Source organism: Dipodomys spectabilis, unplaced genomic scaffold (assembly GCF_019054845.1).
Source record: "Dipodomys spectabilis isolate Male_0828 unplaced genomic scaffold, ASM1905484v1 ptg000140l, whole genome shotgun sequence".
NCBI lineage: Eukaryota > Metazoa > Chordata > Mammalia > Rodentia > Heteromyidae > Dipodomys > Dipodomys spectabilis.
Genome location: NW_024870817.1, coordinates 34,806,850 through 34,824,794, shown reverse-complemented (window position 1 = coordinate 34,824,794; position 17,945 = coordinate 34,806,850). Strand labels below are relative to the sequence as shown.

The 17,945-nt window shown below is 42.9% G+C and overlaps 1 protein-coding gene across 1 annotated transcript in view; it reads left to right on the top strand.

Annotated features, from left to right (window-relative positions):
* The first annotated feature begins 1,114 nt into the window (after positions 1 to 1,114).
* The window catches only part of Zswim6 (zinc finger SWIM-type containing 6), a 195,517-nt gene continuing 178,686 nt past the window's right edge, over positions 1,115 to 17,945 (top strand). The window contains exon 1 of the mRNA XM_042690933.1: positions 1,115 to 1,793. Within this exon, the coding sequence (XP_042546867.1) occupies positions 1,130 to 1,793 (664 nt within the window). The 5' untranslated portion in view covers positions 1,115 to 1,129. The remainder of the gene's footprint in view (positions 1,794 to 17,945) is intronic.

The following is a 17,945-nucleotide window of genomic DNA, read 5'->3' as shown; positions in this document are numbered from 1 at the left end:
CCAGGGCGGCTCAAATTCCCCGGGCTCCTCCCGGGCGGGTCGGCTTCCTGGCCCGAGGCGCAGAGGGAGCGCGAGGGCGGGGCGGCCGCCGCCGGCTCGGGACGCGCGTGGCGGGGCTGTGGGACAGGTTCCGAGCGCTTTGGGCACGTCTTTTCGGGCACCGTGCCTTCTCGGCTTCCAGCCTGGCCGACGGGACAGAGCCGGATCGCGCGGGGTTGGGGCCCGGGGTGTTGCGGTAGCGACGGGGAGGGGGGCGGGCAGCGGGACGCACGCTTCCCCTCTTGCCCACCCGGGTTGGCAAAAGTGAAGTGGAAAACAGCCGCCCAGGGCAAACCCTCCTCCCCTCTCCCGGCGCCGCAGCCTCGGCCGAGGGTGGGGGAAGTTCCCCCGCACTGGCTGGAAGGAGAGCGGACAGCCGGGCGGCCGCGGCCGCGCCTCCTCCGTCTTCCTCTCCACCCGCGTCCCCTGGGCTCCGTGCCGCATTTCTTTGTTTTGAAAGCGCCTCCTCCGCCCAGAGGCTTTTCCCCCGGCGGGCAGGCGGGCGGGGGGGCGGGGCGTCGGGCCACGGCCCCGCCTCCCTCCTCCCTGCGCCCTCCCTCTCCCCCCCCCCCCCCCCCCGCCCCCGGGTCCCCTGCCTTCTCCGCCGCTACCCACGAGGCGCGTCCTCACTTGTCGGACATCAAAGGGAGGCAGGGAAGCCAGGGGGTGAGTGGAGTAGGCAGGGGGCACAGAGACCCAAACTACCTCAGGCCAGCCCGGGCGGCTCGCCCCTCCCGCGGGAACCCCGCCCGGGCCCCGCCCCCGTCCCTCGCGTCACGGCAGCCAGACATTCTCACAGCCCACCCGGTACCCAACCCCGCGGCCCCTTCCACCCCCGTGTCCGCGAAGCGCTCTATTTATGTTTCAGCCCGGCGATTTGCATAGGCCCCGCCCCCGGCCCTAGGTTCTCCCTATCGGAGCCCCGCCTCGGCTTCGTCGTCACGGCAGAGGCCACACCTTCTGTGCCCGTACAAGGAGCGGCGGGCCCTAGATGGCAGCGTGGCGTCGCCACGGCGTGTGCGTGTCGCGCTTCCTTGTGCCGTTTATAGGGTCCCGGCACTTCCGCTGTCGGGTTAGAAGCGGCGCGGTCATGGCGGAGCGCGGACAGCAGCCTCCTCCCGCGAAACGGCTGTGCTGCCGGCCGGGCGGCGGCAGCGGCGGCGGGGGCAGCAGCGGCGGCGGCGGAGCGGGTGGCGGCTACAGCTCTGCCTGTCGGCCCGGCCCACGGGCATGCGGCACGGCGGCGGTGGCGTGCGGGGGCGGCGCGGCACTGGGGCTGCTGCCGCCGGGCAAGACCCAGAGCCCCGAGTCGCTACTGGACATCGCGGCGCGCCGGGTGGCCGAGAAGTGGCCATTCCAGCGCGTGGAAGAGCGCTTCGAGCGCATCCCGGAGCCGGTGCAGCGCCGCATCGTCTACTGGTCCTTTCCCCGCAGCGAGCGGGAGATATGCATGTACTCGTCCTTCAACACCGGCAGCGGCGCCGCGGGCGGCCCCGGCGACGACAGCGGCGGCCCCGGTGGCGCGGGCGGCGGCGCGGGCGGCGCGGGCGGCGGCGGCTCCTCGTCCTCACCGGCCGCCACCTCGGCCGCCGCCGCCGCCGCTGCCGCCGCCGCCGCCGCCGCCGCCGCGGGGGCCGGGGCCCCGTCTGTGGGGGCCCCCGGGGCGGCGGACAGCGGCGACGAGACGCGGCTGCCCTTCCGCCGGGGCATCGCGCTGCTGGAGAGCGGCTGCGTCGACAACGTCCTGCAAGTCGGTGAGTCACGGGGGCGACCTCGGGCCGTCTGTCCGTCTGTCGGTCAGTCGGGGGGGGGAGGGCAGCCCGTTCTTCTTCAGGGTCAGTCCCCTGCTGCGCCCGGCCGGCTCGTGTCCGCACTCCCCCCCACCCCACCCCACCCGCCCGCCCGGTGCCCTCTGCGGCCCGGACGGTTCTCGGAGCGCTGCGCCCATTTCCTCACAGCGGTCCCCGCCCCCTGGCTCCCCGGACGGGCCGGCGCGAGTGGGAAATGAATCAGCAGGACGCGCCCCTCGGCAGGGTCCGCGGGTGGGTGCCGGCGTCCCCGGACCCGCTCCTCGGCGCCCGCTCCCCTCCGCACGCACGTCCTGGAGAGCTGCTCGCCGGTGCCGGGGGGGCGGATGTGGACAAAGGAGCGGGCGGACGGCGGGGCTCCGACTCGGGTGTGTGGTGGGGCTGTGCGGGGCGGGGGAGGGGGCGCGGGCCGCGCAGACAATGCCGGCCGGGGCGAGTCGGGCCGGGCCGCTCGGCTCGCTCCCTCCTCTTCCCGTGCCTGTCGCCCGGCCTCTTTCTTCCTCTCCCTTTCTCTTTTCTGCTCTCCTTCTACCTCCCCCCCTTCCCCCGCTATTTGAGGCTGGGGGGGGCCTTTAACACCGGCTCAGCGGCCGCTTCTCTGTGGGCTCCGACGGGCGGGGACCCGGGGGTTCTCTGCGGAATCTGGTCGGGCGATCCCCGCCGGCTGCCCGGCGTCTGTCCCGTCACCCCCCCCCCCCGCCCCCTCCTCCCGTGCCTCTCGCACCACCGGGGGGAGGCGGAGGCGGGCGGGAGCGAGCTGAGGGACCTCTCGCCCCAGGACGCCCCTGAATGAGAGGGCGCCAGGCGGGAGGGAGCCACTTGGCGTTTCCCCCTTTCGACGAGCTGGCTCCAGACGCGGCCCCCCTCCCCCCCGCCGCCCGACCTGGGTCTGTGCCCGGGTCAGGTCTCGGGGCGCTGGGCGAACCCGAGTTGCACCTACGGACGGACGGGCCGCTCGCGGCCAGGCTGCGGGCGCGCAGACTCGGGGCTGGGCGCCGCTGCCCGGCGCGACCCGGCACTTTGTTCTTCTTTTTCAGGTTTATTTGTGCCCCTTTCAATTTTCTGTTACCCTCCGAAAAAGGGAAACCAAACAAAAGAGTCTATTTCTTTTCAGGGCTTGTAAAGTAGAAGATATTTGACAAAGGCGAGAGAAGGACTTGTGATTTAAAGCTGCACAGTTCTCCTTTCTCTGACAGATCTTAAGAGTTTTCTCAAAAACCCAGTTTAAAAGCGGCCCCAGCCCCTCCCATCCCGAAAATGTTTTTGCTTCTCCTCGCTGACCAGATATCGTTACCAGCCGTTAGCGATGGAAATATTTGAGCTGGACTGCAGTGAGCAGTGTTATAGTACAACTCTTTTTCCCGTATTTTTTTTTTCTGATTGCAAAATAGCATATTTTCTAATCCCCTCCCATGTTAAATCTAGTTGAAATTGCAGAGGTGAATACCGTTCCAAATGAATGGGGATAGATTTGGAAGCATCTCAATCTCTTTGATTTTTAACTTAGCCTTTCCTCTTTCTGTTAGCCACTTTCTTTTATCTTTCTATTTGGGAGTGGGAAGGGGGTCTGGATAGTGGCCCCAAGAGAGAATTAAGATTTGTTTTAATCCTGTCTGGTTAATTTGAATTCTAATGCAATCTGCAAACGTGATTTTCTGCATGGTCATTTATTTCCAAAGGCAGCTCTCAGTGTTGCCTTTTCTGTGCTCAGCACCCTTTCCTTCTGTCTAGAGAGGGGCAAGCTTCTGAAGCTATCCATCCCCCCTCCCTTCCTTCCCTTTTTAAACGTCTGATTAACAGTCTTTCAAGCGGTATCTTTTCTGTCCCCCCACCCCCTTGCCAGTTTGAAACATATCTATAGTTTCCCCGTATAACAAACTATTTTTATGGCTTGGCTGGCAATGTTGAGCTCCCCCCCCCCCCTCTTTTCTTTCTCTCCTCTGTGCTTGACTCTGCTTGCAAGCAATGAGGAATGACAGGAGAGCACATAGGGAGGGTTTCTTGGCTGATTGCATTTAAGCCAGGAATTCACTGTGAAAATAAAGCCAAAGGGCGATAAATAAAAGATGCAATCTTCTCTAGGAGACAGACACACAGCGTGGGCTTTGCCTGCTTTCATCAGTGGAAGAGGCCTGGATGAGTACTTGTAAAAGAAAATAGTAACTTTTTCTTTGGTCCCTGAAGGGGACAGAGGCCACTGAATGGAGTTTGTCAGTAGTTGATGTGGAGTATGATGTTGCTAGTGTAGTTTGAAGAATTGACCACCACTTCGGAAACACTTACATACGTGCTTAAACAAGCGCTGTACAAATTGTGGAAAATATTCTTTTTTCTCCTTTAAATTCTGCCAATATCCTTAACTTCCAAGTTGTGTTTTTTATGCCAGTCAGCTTAGAGATGGAAGGCTGTTAAATGCCTGGCAGCTGGCACTGTGAGAAAGAAAACTTATGACCAGGTTTTTTCCCCCCTGGATAGAGTAATGGAGAGAGAGTGACTAGATTAAGCAACTAATTTATCTATAAGTGGTTTGAATCATATAGTAATTTACAAGAAATGTTTTATATTTGTGATTTAAGGTAGGATTATTTTTTGTTAGTTTCAAAACTGGAGATGAAAAAGAACAATATACTTTGTTGATAGCACCAGAAACAGATTTCTGTTACTGAGAAATTACAAAGTTGATAATATAGAAAGAATTGACTTCCATAGAGATGACCAAAATATAGGTATAATAGGGAAAACATTCTTTATTTTACATTTATGCTGTCGAAGATTATCTAAGGATTAAAGAGAGGAGAGCCAACATGCTTGCATTTAAAAGTAATAAGCCTTTGTGTGTGTGTGTGTATGAGAGAGAGAGAGAGAGAGAGAGAGAGAGAGAGAAAGAGAGAGACACGGAGAGAGATACGGAGAGAGAGAGAGTGTATGTGTGTGAGTGTGTGATATGCTCCTGGGCTTGAACTCAAAGGTCTGGGTGCTGTCCCTGAGCTTTTGTACTCAAGTTAGTGTTCTAGGACTTTGAGCTACAGCTCCAGTTCTGGCTTTTTGGGATATGAGTCTCACGGACTTTCTTTCCTGGGCTGGCTTCTAACAACAAACCTTAGATCTGAATCTTACCAGTGGCTAGGATTACATGTATGAGCCACCAGCACTCAGCATAAACCCTTTATATAATAGTTATAAACAATTTTTGATTGATGAAGAACTGTTTATTAGTGGACTATAGAAAGTTTTATAGAAATGTAGTTTTAAAAATAATATCAAAAGAGAACCACCTCCAGTGATGCTGGTATATGTATTATCTACATTGTTTAATAATTTAGAAATTGCAGTATAAGCAAATTTCCACCTAAGTGTGTGCCTTCTATGGAGGAGAAGACAGATACATATTGGATAAAAACAAAAATTTCTTCAGGTTGTCAACACAATAAACCAAATACTGAAGCCAGCTAATCAGGACAAATCTTTATAGCATGTTTGACCAAAATCTAGCAAGAAAAATAACCCTCAAACCAAACAAGAACAACAAAACCCAATTTTTAAATTTATTAAAACGCAGCAGTAGCTGTAGTACACTCTGACTAATGCCTGTAATTCGAGCTACTTGGGAAGCACAGATAGGAGGATTACAGTTTAAGACTGACATAGGCAAAAAGTTATCATGATTGTATCTTTATTAACAAACCAACATGGTAGTGTACACCTGTAATCTAGGTATGTGGGACAGAGGTAGGTAGGAGGTTCATGGTCTGTGAACTGCCCCAAGCAAAAGCATAATAAATAACCTATCTAAAATTTGATTAGGACAAAAAGACTTGGAGTGTAGCCCGGTTGCCAGTTCCCTTAAAAAACAAAAAGACCGTTAACCCAGTAGGAAAAACAAAGGAATGTGAATGGTTAAGAAACATACTTATCTTTCTTCTTACGAAAGAAATGTGAGACAGGTACTAATGAGATGCTGTGGTCATCTACCACCTTGGCAAGAAGATAACTAAGTAGTAAAAATGGTTGACGAAGTAGAAGAGGACACTGCCTACATTACTGCTTTGTAAGTCTTTTTGTGTTATTTCTAGGAATTTGTCTTATAAATACTGATATTCTGTATAGCAGTGCTCAATTTAGTACTGAGACACTTGAATCAGCTTTGAGGTCTATCAGAAGGGACCTGGTTAAGATACACTCAATGGAATCTTATGCTGTAATTAAAAAAAACCCAAGTAGATTTATATATTCTAACAAGGAAGGTTATCTATTTAAAAGCAAATAAAAATAGCTTTGTGTAGAATACTGTGTGTTTAAAACAAAAAGACGTGTGTAAGCATCTGAAGGCTAAGCAAACATTGAAGAGTGGTGTCTTTGGAGAAGAGTGCTTAGGTGAGGTTTTGGGGGCGGGGTGCATGGAGGTTAACTTAGGCCTATCTTACCACATATTGTTTTTGTAGTAAGGAACTTAAAATTGTCCTTGGTTCTTATTTGTGTTCTGAGGTGAGTGCGAGCATACACATACATATAAATTCTTTGTAAAGACCTAGAATACTTTTTAGTTTTGAAACACAGTTTCCTTATTTTGATGAAAATAATCATTTTAGAAACAAGATATGTCTAAACAAAACTATAGTCTTTTGTATAAGAAGGAAGGAGATACATTTTCCCCCTTTTCCCCCAGACCTGAGGACCAAACTCAGGCCTTGTAGTTACAAGGCAAGTGCTCTTCCGCTGAGCTAAATCCCCAACCCCAGGAAATAAGTTTAAAAAAAGTTGATTGTGTTTTTTTAATTTTGAGGGAGGTAATGGCCAGAAGTCTATCAAGACTTTGATCCGTACATTCACATTGTTATGGTCTTTTCAGAACTTAAAAAATGGTATTTTTTTAAGGGGCAAGGCAGTAAAAGGGAATCATTATTAGAATGAAGATGAATAAAAATTATAATCAGCTATAATTTACTGAGCTTTGAATATTTTGATTTTCATTACAGATCAGAGTTGACTATATAAAAGTAATTCTAACTGGGTGCTGGTGGCTCATGCTTGTAATCCTAGCTACTTAGGAGGTTGAGATTTGATGATCATTATAAGCCAGCTAGGGAAGGAAAGTCTGTGAAACTCAGATTCAAATTAACCACCCAAAAAGCTGGAAATGGAATTGTGGCTCAAAGTGGCAGAACATTAACGAGCAAAAGAAGCTCAGGGCAGTGCCCAGCCTCTGAGTTCAAGCCATAAAACAAAAGCAAAAGTAAAGCAACAAAAAAGTGTAATTCTGAATGCACTTTTAGAATTGGGTTTTTATTTTTAAGTTGGCAGCATTACGGGTTTGTGTGTGTGTGTGTGTGTGTGTGTGTAACACAGGGCCTCACACATGCCAGGCAAGTGCTCAAACAGTTATGTTCCCAGCTCTTTTTATGTCTTGTGTAATGAAAGAGTAAAGTACAGAAAAGAAGCAATTTTGAAACCATTCAAATAAGTATTTTTGTTTCTTTTTTCTGAGTCCAGATGTTTGTTTACAGTTGATTTCTGAAGGTAATCGGTACTAGATACATCATTGTTGTACAGGTTGTTAAATGTTTAGTTTTAGGTGAAGAATCTGTGGCATTAGCCATAATACTCTATTCTCTGATGGTTGGTATTGGTCTAGAGAGGAAATCTAAACTGTTCAGTAGACAGTGTTTTTTGCAGACCAAAGACTTTAGCAATAAATAGGAAATAGAATTTCAGGTTTGTGTTAAGCAGTATCTCTACTTGGTCTTCTAATTTAATGAATTAGTTAATTTTTGTGGTGATGAGGATTGAACCCAGGAATTCATATGTGCTAGGCAAGTGCTCTACCACTGAACTACGCATGTTCTTCAACCCCAGTCTTGTAATTTCTTGCTATTCAGTTGGGTTAAGAGTATACCTTTGGACTGAAAAAGGCCGTCCCTGTTATTTTTCCTTTTTGTATTGAATTTCACTCTTTTTATGCATGTGAGACTGATGTCTTTTCCCTTCTAGAAACATTGGGATGTATGTGAAACATGTCATTTAAAAGAAGCATTATTGCAATTAATCAAACCATTAGAGTCCTAATTTTCTTAAGCATGTCCTTATTGATTTTTAAGATGTTTATCCTGGGCTTCTTTTCATAATAAGTAATCAATTACTATCTCAATGCTAACTCTAAATGTTTCATATAGGAAAGTTATAGGTCGGAATTTATATTCTGGTCACACATTAAGTGTTTAAGAATGTGAGATTTCAGCTATTAATATGTCCTTGAACAGGATGACAGAGGAAGAAAAGAACATGTTTTCTTTTAAGAAAGCTGCCCCTTAAATTTTTTAAAAATTATATCTGTACTGTTCCTTTTTCTGGAAGTACTGAGGTTTGAACTCAGGGCCTCATGCTTGGTTGGCTGATGGCTCTACCACTTAAGCTCTAGATCCACCCCAGCTTTTTGGTATTTCAGAGATGTAGTCTAGCAAACTTTTGTGCTGATCTGGTCTCAAACCTCCATCTTTGGGTCTCAGCCTCCCAAGTAGCTAGGATTATAGTCACATCATCAGTGCCCAGCTTGAAGCTGTACTATTTCTAAATGTATCTTTTATATTTCTGTGTACCTTTCCTCCAGTGGAGTAAATTGAATTTGATACCTTTAGGAAGCATACTTAGGCTTATTTAGTGTTAGAAAATTTCATAGAAGCAATTATTAAATTCGAACTATTACTGATTAAACTGTTTTATTTAAGAGCACATATAGCTACAAAAGAAAATAGATTTACTGCTACATATGATTGTCTTAGAAATAGCAGATTTATGAGCAAACACTTTTTTAAAAAGGCTAATAAAGTACATCAAACCTGCAAAACCATTTCTAGTCACTTTTCAAATTACTGTGGTATAATTTAAAAATGGCTATTTCTCACAATAAAAAGACTAATTTACTTTCCTTGGCTTATTAACTTTTGACATGTAAATGTTTGGGGATTACTCTGAATTTGAAAACACGATCAATTTCCTCCTTTACATCTCCTGAGCAATCAATATCAAATGGTAATTTGGAGAAAAATGTTACATTTTTTTGTTTTAATCAAAAGCTATTCTTGCTAATTTTAGCCAGATTCTTAAAAATAAAGTGTGTTGGTCCCATTTGTTTAAAAAAATCCGGTATCTTTTTAGTCTTTAGTGCCCTGTGTGCTGCTAAGACTATGCTTTGTGCATAGTTTTCAGTTCTTTAAAAATTGCGTGCTTCCTTTTTTTCTCATCTAGAAAAGAAGAGCTAAAACAAATCTTGGCAAAAATGCAGTTCAAAATCTACTTCTCATTTTGAACCTTCCACTTGATTGAAACATTGACTTCCAGTTCATAGTAAGGAAACTTGCTAGGGGTATGCTCAATATTTTATCTGTGGATTTTATTTTTTTGGTTGTACTCCAGCACTTGGGCCATATCCCTTAGCCCTTTTTGCTTTAGTTATTTTTCCAAACATGGTCTTGAGTGTTTCCCATGATTAGTATTGACTGAGAGCTTTCTAGTTGTAGCTGGGCTCACAGGTGTATGCCAGCATGCCTGAATTGTTGATTGAGATGGGTGTGGGGTCCTCACTAACTTTTTGCTCAGGATGACCCTCTTTGTCTTCTACATGACTGGGATTACAGTACAAAACATTGTATGGACATTTTGGTTTGAAAGCAAAATCTTGATGAATAATCCTGATTAGTCTCCAACTTTTGCTCCTTCCATCTTGTTTTCCTAAGGGTGGGGATTGCGATCAAATACCAGTACACCTGGGTAACTACATCTGGAATTCTTGAGTGATAACTAGTTTTGTGTCAGCTGCTATAAACATTTATGGTATTCAAAAGCAACAAAAGAGACTGATAAACCCAGTTATACTTTGAGTATTGTCATCTCAGTCATATTTCAGTGACTTCTGTGAGCAGAAGTCCATACGAGAAGTTGATTTTATTAATAAAACAGAATTATGCTGTTCTGTATTATATAAAGAGGAATTGAGGTTTTAGATATGAAAAGGTAACATTGATTCCAGCTTTTCCATTTTCTTGATGATAAAATTGAGGGCCTGACATGGTGGATAAATTGTCTATAGAGTGGGACAGCAAATTGGAAAGCTGAACATTGAATGTATTTTTTCACAACATGGACTTTGCTTTGGTTTACTGAGAATATTTGCTCAGAAATCAGAGCAAGCATATTCTTGAATGTAAATTGACAAGCCTGTTGGCAATTTTATTGAATACTATCAAAGTATTTTCAAGGTAGCACTTTAGTTTCAGACTAAATCTTATTGGCTTCAGTTCAGCAATTGTTCTAGAATGCAAAGTAGGTGCTGTTGTTAAGTATTTGTAGATGTTTGGAAATGTAATGTTATGAGATTAAAAGTTCATGAAAAGTTAGTTATGACTGTTGACTGTAAAACTATATTATAGCTGTATGAGTATACACAGATTACATATATAATAAAAAATAAACTGAAAGTTTAAATGCTTCTGTGTAACAGAAATAATGCCAGGAAGATGTTTTCTTTTTTTTTTGGGTCCAGTCTTGGGGCCTGAACTCTGGGCCTGGGCGCTGTCCCTCAGCTCTTCAGCTCAAGGCTAGCACTCTACCACTTGAGCCACAGCGCCACTTCCGGCTTTTTTCTTTTTGCTTATGTGGTGCTGAGGAATCGAACCCAGGGCCTCAGGCGTGCAAGGCAAGCGCTCTACCACTGAGCCACTTTCCCAGCCCATGTTTGGTTTTTATTTAATGTGTTTAGTGTTCATATTTGATAGGTTTTTGTAAGTATGCCACTATTGTTGTCAGTAGGCAAACTTCTGTTATCACCAGTGACTAGTAGTAACATAGCCCTAAAGGGCACACTCATATACTTCATGTATTTGATGTAATTGATGTGGTCCCAAACTTCAGTGTCACCTTTTTAATTTGTAACGACTTTCGGCATGGTTTGAGGGTACTCCTTTACTAAGTGAACTGAAAATTATTATGGTAGGATTCTTACTACAATAAATATTTATTAATTGTAAGAGTAATAACAGCTAACCTTTATATAACAGCCATGAACCAAATACAGTTCTAAATTCTTTATGTTTCTTTACAGCAGTCACAGGTATGCACTGGTATTCTCATTTTACTGATAAGGAAATAAGCACAGGAGAAGAGGGCAAATAACTCCCTTCTCATCCACCCTCCTCCTGTCCCCATACAGGCTTGAAATAACAGAGCCAGATACAGCCTCTTAACACTGTAAGCATCATAGCTTTGATGCATCATCAGTACCTATTCTAGGTTGTCTTTAAACTTAAAACCTCTTACTTCTTTCTATAGTGACTTTCAAACTGATAGGATATTTATTGTGTTCATAGCTCTTGTTTTAAATATGTCTTACAATTTTGCTTGAATAAAATTTTAGTTTAATAGTCTTGTCTTCCCATTGCTAAGAATTGAACCCAAGGCCTCTTGCATACCACAGAGCTACATCTTGGAACTAGCTTTAAGTTAAATGAATTTTATGAATTTATTTAAAATGAATTTTAGCTTGGTGGAAGATGAATTTAGATCAATTTCATGAGAAGTTAAACTTTCCAAGGAAAAGTAGCTTGCAGGTTAGATTTAGTTATCTGTGTGTTGCAGAGTTATGAAATTGCTTACTTCATTTTTAAGGCCATTTAAAAGTACTATGATTAACCATACCACTTCTTGTGAATAGTAGATTTAGCATTATTTTAAGAATGTAGTTTTTCGTGTGCAGTGGCTGAACCCTGATGTTAATTGGAAGGACTCAGTAGGATCTTTTAGTACATTTAAACTCTTACTGACCCGGTAAGCTGATCAGATAAATTAGAAGCTCATTTAATGAATTAATGTGTATAAAATTCAAGTGACTGCCTGGTCTTATATTGTGTATTTAATCTCTCTCTTTTTTAAAGAGAGGTCTTGCTATGTATCCTAGGCTGGCTCCAACTCATAATCCTCCTGCCTCATGCATCTGAGTCCTGATGTTACAGGCTTGTACCACCACACCAAACTAAAGTAATGTACTAAGGATTAAACCTGGGGCCTTAGAGACAAGAACTCTATCTCTTGAGCCAGAACCCCAGCTACTTAGAGCAGTTTTTCGTTATTAATTGGTGATGTCAGATCTCCACTGCTGGAAGATATGTTACAGAAAATACACATAAGAATATATTATATAGGAAGACTGGTATGTGAGAATCAACTTTTCATTCTTCTTAATTACAGGAGTATAATTTGGAACTTGGTATTTGCCTAACTTTACTCTCATTTGTTTGCTGACAGCACCTATTATTTTTATGAGTGAACTATAGCTATTTTATAATTTAGGTTCAAAGGACAGGGCCTGGTATCTTTGAAGACATTGCCTTTCCTTGGTAAAGACCAGCACATGGTTGAAGGGTGTACTATGTTTGGTCATACTGAACCTCGTTCCTGCTTTCCTCCTTTTTATTAATTCATTTCTACATGGAGATGATCATACTTGTATAACAACTATAAAATACAAGCCTAATGTTCAAATACTAGAAAGTTGTAATTTGAATTTTATATATGAGCAAACTTTAAGTGTTGTCTTATTCTTTTTTTTTTTTTTTGGGTCCGGTTGTGGGGCCTGAACTCTGGGCTGGCGCTGTCCCTCAGCTCTTCAGCTCAAGGCTAGCACTCTACCACTTGAGCCTCAGCACCACTTTCGGCTTTTTTCCTTTTGCTTATGTGGTGTTGAGGAATCAAACCCAGGGTCTCATGCATGCAAGGCAAGCGCTGTACCACTGAGCCACCTTCCCAGCCCTGTTGCCTTATTCTTTAGGATTGCTTTTTAGTGTTATTTCTCCATGACATCTTAGAATTCTCCTTTCCTTCTTTCCCTCATTATATCAGTTGTATAATTTTTTTTTTTGTCTGATGAACCTCAGCCTACTTAGCCTGTCCAGTCTTAGATAGATTGTGGTTTATGTCTTCTGTAGACAATAGTAAAGTTGAAGAGTAAACTGACTAGCAGCTGCTTTGTGATGATAGCAGAGTTAAGCTAGAGCTTTGAAGGCAGCCTGCCTCAGAGGTCTTTTCTTTTTTTTTTTCTCTCTCTTTCCTACTTTTCTTCTGTTCTTGTCTTTCTTGGGTTTGAGATGGATGAAATGGGAGTGCGAGGGTGTGGTAGGAAAAAAGGGAAAAGATCAGAAGACATATGAAATAACCTGTAGAGAGTGTTTTAGGTCCTCATAGTCCTCGTAGTTGTCCTCTCTTACTCCAATCTCCCTTGATTTAGGGAAATAAAGCTGAGGTCAGAGGGACCTATGTGTTCCAGCTGCTTGCCTAGCTGCTATTTTTAGCTTGGCCCTACATCAGGCTGGCACCAGGCCATGATGGCATAGGGCCAACACTTGGTGGGACTGCTGGCAAATGTAAAAAAATTAAATTTTTTTTTTAATCAAACGGAACCAAGTTTTAGACATATTCTGTGCTGTGTACTGTTTATTTGTACCTTTTGAAATGGAGTGTGCATTTTTATAAAGAATGATAGATTTTTAATTGAAATAATAAATAAAAACTTGGGACATGTAATATAGTTTTTTTTCTAGATTGGAGAAGATTTAAAAATTGCCTTGCAGATCAGATATATCCAGCTCAGTGTGTGTGTGTGTGTGTGTGTGTGTATGTGTGTGTGTGTGTGTTGCTGTGTGTGTGTGTGTGTGTGTGTGTTGCTGTGTGTGTGTGTGTGTGTGTATGTATATATGTGTGTGTGTGTGTGGTGGGCACCTGTGCCAGTATTAGGGTTTCAATTTGGGACTTGCTCTCCCTTAACTTTCTTGCCCAGGATTGGCCTTCTGCTACTAGAGCCACACATCCACTTCAGACTTTTCACTGGCTAAATAGTAGACAGTCTCATGAACTTTTCTGCCTCCGTTGGCTTCAAACCTCAGGCTTCAGATCTGAGCTGCTTAAGTAACTTGGATTACACGAGTGAGTCACTAGCACCTGGCTCAATTCTGTAATTTTGATGTACTACTCTGGGGTGTGAAAGTTTCCTGATTTTATTCACTTTTTTTTTTTTTTTTTAGTTGGTCATGGGGCTTTAACTTAGGGCCTTGGTGCTGTCTCTGAGATTTTTTGCTCAAAGCTAGCGCTCTACCGCTTGAGCCAAAGTGCCACTTCAGCCTTTTCTGTTGTTTACATGGTACTGAATAATCTAACCCAGGGCTTCATGAATGCTAGGCAGGCACTCTACCACTAAATCAGAATGCCAGCCAAAATACAACATTTTTTTCCCTAGTCCTGGGGCTTGCACTCAGGGCCTGGGCACTGTCCCTGAGCTTCTTTTGCACAAGGCATGCACTCTGCCACTTGAGCCACAGCACCATTTATAACGTTTTCTGTTTATATGATACTGAGGAATAGAACCCAGGGCTTCATGAATGCTAGGCAAGCACTTTACCGCTAGGCCAAATTCCCAGTCCCCTGATTTTATTTACTATGTCTTGGCATCATTACAATTGCAATTGCTATTTAAGTTGTGGAATCTAAATTGGTTTATATAATCATAGGTGTTATTGGACATAAAGAAGGGCATTTGCCCTATAGTGGTCACAGTAGTGTTAATACTATTTTTGTGTATTTGTGTATTTTATGTATTTGGCCAATACTTTAGTAATATATTTAACTTGAAAATGCTATTGTGAATAACCTGGGGAGCAAGTCGGGTTTCATATAAATACCAGTTTGTGGATCTAGATTTTGAACATGCAATAGCTATGCTTTCAAACCAAGTTTTAATCTTTTGGATATATATGTGAACTAAAAATTTACTTAATTATCTACTGCACTTAAATAGAATGTAAGTTTTACTAGTTCTGTTCTTACTTGACCAAAGGAAGAATAATATTTGTGTTAGGGATGATTTGTGGTATACTGTGGAATACCCTGAATAACAATAGAATCATTGATTATTTCCTTATTCAGTAAAGAATGGTGTAATGTATTTAGATCTGTTGAATGTTGGGGTAATATTAGTTGGCATATTGATATGACTCTCTTCCTTAGATAGCAAAAAATAATTGGCCAAAATAGGGAAATAGAATAAAATTGCTGTACTCTTTACTTTGTCTTTTTGATAGTAGTCAAATTCTGCTGAATTTGCTTTTGTGAAAATAAGAAAGCTTAAATTGAGTGACTTAGTGAATGATGAATTGCTGATTCAATAGTTTACAGAAAGATGTTTCATTTACATTTTTACATTTAGTTTCTTAATTTTTTTGAGATGTTTTCACTGTCTAACATAGTCTGGCCTCAAATATTTGATTAGTGTGGCTTTATAGTCCCTGTAAACAGTGTTCCTTATGGAACTTTGTCAGAGGAGTTTCTTTTTTTGTGGATCTCTCTTCTTAACTTACCAAACAAGTATTTTGTTTAAGATGTTTCAGGAATAACAAGAAATTCCAAAAAACTATATTGCTTTTTTGCTTTCAATAAGAATGCTACAGTAGAAAAAAAAAGTTTAACAATTCATTTTAACAATAGAAAATATATTTATTCTAAGATGGGTGGTTTTATTTATTTATTGTAAAACTGTTCAGAGGGGTTACAGTTACATGAATAGAGTGATGAGCACATTTTATAGTGAGCATTGTTACTGCCTCCTTTATTTTCCCCCTATCATCACTTCCCTCCCACTTCCCCAACTCCTCCCCGGCCTTCCCCCTTCCCCACCATGGGTGGTTTTAAAATTGAGCAGATTGAAGTTTCATTCAAGATTTTTCACGTGATTTATTATCAAAATGTTAGTTTGTTTTGGATGTGTTAGAAAATGGTGATATTAGAGCTGGTGACTGAATTTATTTAAAATTTAGTGTAAGTATAAGGTTTGGATTTGTGTTTATAGTTTAGCAGTAGCTTTGTTTGATTTGGGTGTTTTTATAAGTACTTGATATGACCTATACTATCTACCTTGTATTCTTTTCCAGCTAATAATCTTCAGTGGCTTCCCTTTGCTCATAGGATCAAAGTCATTCATGGGTGTACGAGGCTCAGCCCTGACTCTCATCTGCCTCTTGTACATTGTCTTCCTTGTTCTTCATTTGTGTCCATGCTGCCCAGCCACTGCCTTGTTCCATGTTCTTTTCTCTGTATGGAATTCTTCCATGCCTAGTTCATGTTTTAATTGTTTGGAATAGGGCAAACATTTCTCTCCTTTGTAACTCTAATCACAGTTTTCTGTGCTGTTTTATTTTGTTGTTGTCATTTCTTCTGTTAGATTGTGCGCTCCAGGAGGGCAGAAAGTCTGTATTTGTATGACTATGTATATGTATAATGTGTGTTTCTATCCATGGCACTATAGTTGGAGCTCAATAAAAGTTTGCTAAATCAATGAATGAAGTGGTGTTTTATTTTGGGAATATGTTTCTAACTTTCTAGGAGGTACTGGGATTCAGTTTGTCTCTACCCCTAACTTGTTGCATAAAGAAACATGCTAATTTGAAAAATAGAGCTTTATTTTGTGTTTATTGTCATTTTGGCCACTCTCAAATACATTTGCATTTACCTTTCTTGTTAGACATAAGAGTTTGAGAAGCTCTATTGTGTTTAGTTATAGTAAAGGAGCTTATTAGGGTGATTTGCATTGGGATGTGGGTCTAAATGACATGGACTGAGAAATTCAGCTTGCCACATTTTACTGGAAAAAAAATAAAAGTCATATGTTTACAACTGCAGGTTTCAAGAGGATGGTAGGTATATAGTAAGGGTAGAAATCTGTGTTCTTGCAAATGTAATTCACTTCTTTCTCTTTTCCTTAATCCTTGACAAGCATTGTGTTTGTTAGGATAGGCAGAGAACTGGCCTTGGACAAAGTTCATGTTCAGGGTTACTGTGGGCCACTTTAAATGTGAGTGGAATATGATTTTTCCTATTACGTATTCTGTGCATTCTTGTCTGTGCTTCAGCTTCTCCTTTTCAGTCTTTTTTCATTTATAATTTTACTATTTGCTTCCTCATATTAATCCAATTTAAAAGTAGCAGGCCATCCAGGCCAGTGGCTCAAGCCTGTAATCCTAGCTACTCATGAGGCTGAGATCTGAAGATTGTGGTTTGAAGCCAGCCTGGCAGAAAGGTCTGTAAGACTCTTATCTCTAATCACATATGTGTACACACATACACACACACACACACACACACACACACACACACACACACACACTAGCTGGAAGTGGAGCTGTGGCTCAAGTGGTAGAGTGTTAGCCTTGAGCAAAAGAAGGTCAGGAATAGTGCTCAGTCCCTGAGTTAAAGCCCCCAAACTGGCCCCCCCCCCCCCCCCGAGAATGAAAAAAGTAGCAGGCCAGAATGATGCAGGTAAAAATATCAATTAAGTATACTGTATTAAAAGCCATCATGATGAAACTTAACTTTTTCATGTTGTGGGTGAGGATTTTAATCAGCTCCAATTTGAAATTTGTATTGAAAAAAGTTGCTGCTCAAAATATCTACCACCTTTTGAGTATTAGTACTCTTTCTTATAAACATGATATCTAGTCCTATTGCAAACTTGGGGAGGAAGGGGTTTTCACTTTACCTCTGATGAAATAGTCATGGGGTTGTAAGTTACTTGTCCTGCAGCACTCAGGTGATCTGTGGTAGATTTGCATACCTAGACTTCACATGTCTTAAGTGGGTTCTTCTTGTTTTCATACCTTTCTTTGCAGGTATGCTAGGGACAACTTTTCTTGTTAAACATGATTGAAGGAACCACTCAGAGAATGGTGTCCTATGCCTTCCAGATTTGTAATGTTTTCCTTATGCTAGGTAAATAGATATATGAACCACCTATATTTTGTACTTTGGTACTCGTTGAAGTTATACTGTACTTAGTTGAAGATGTCTTTTTCTTTGCTAGACTTTATTTCTTAATGGTCTCAGACTCAGACACATTTGATAACTTTAGAGTTTGTTTTGAAACAATTACTTTCTTCTTAATTTCTTCGTCTTACTGGAGACTTGGAGGCAGTGTGTACAGGAAAGACTTCAAGGAGAAAATTGGTATAAGAGACATTACTGGGAGGTGCTCTTACTGGGTGATGGTTATGGGTCTTCAGACTTGAACCT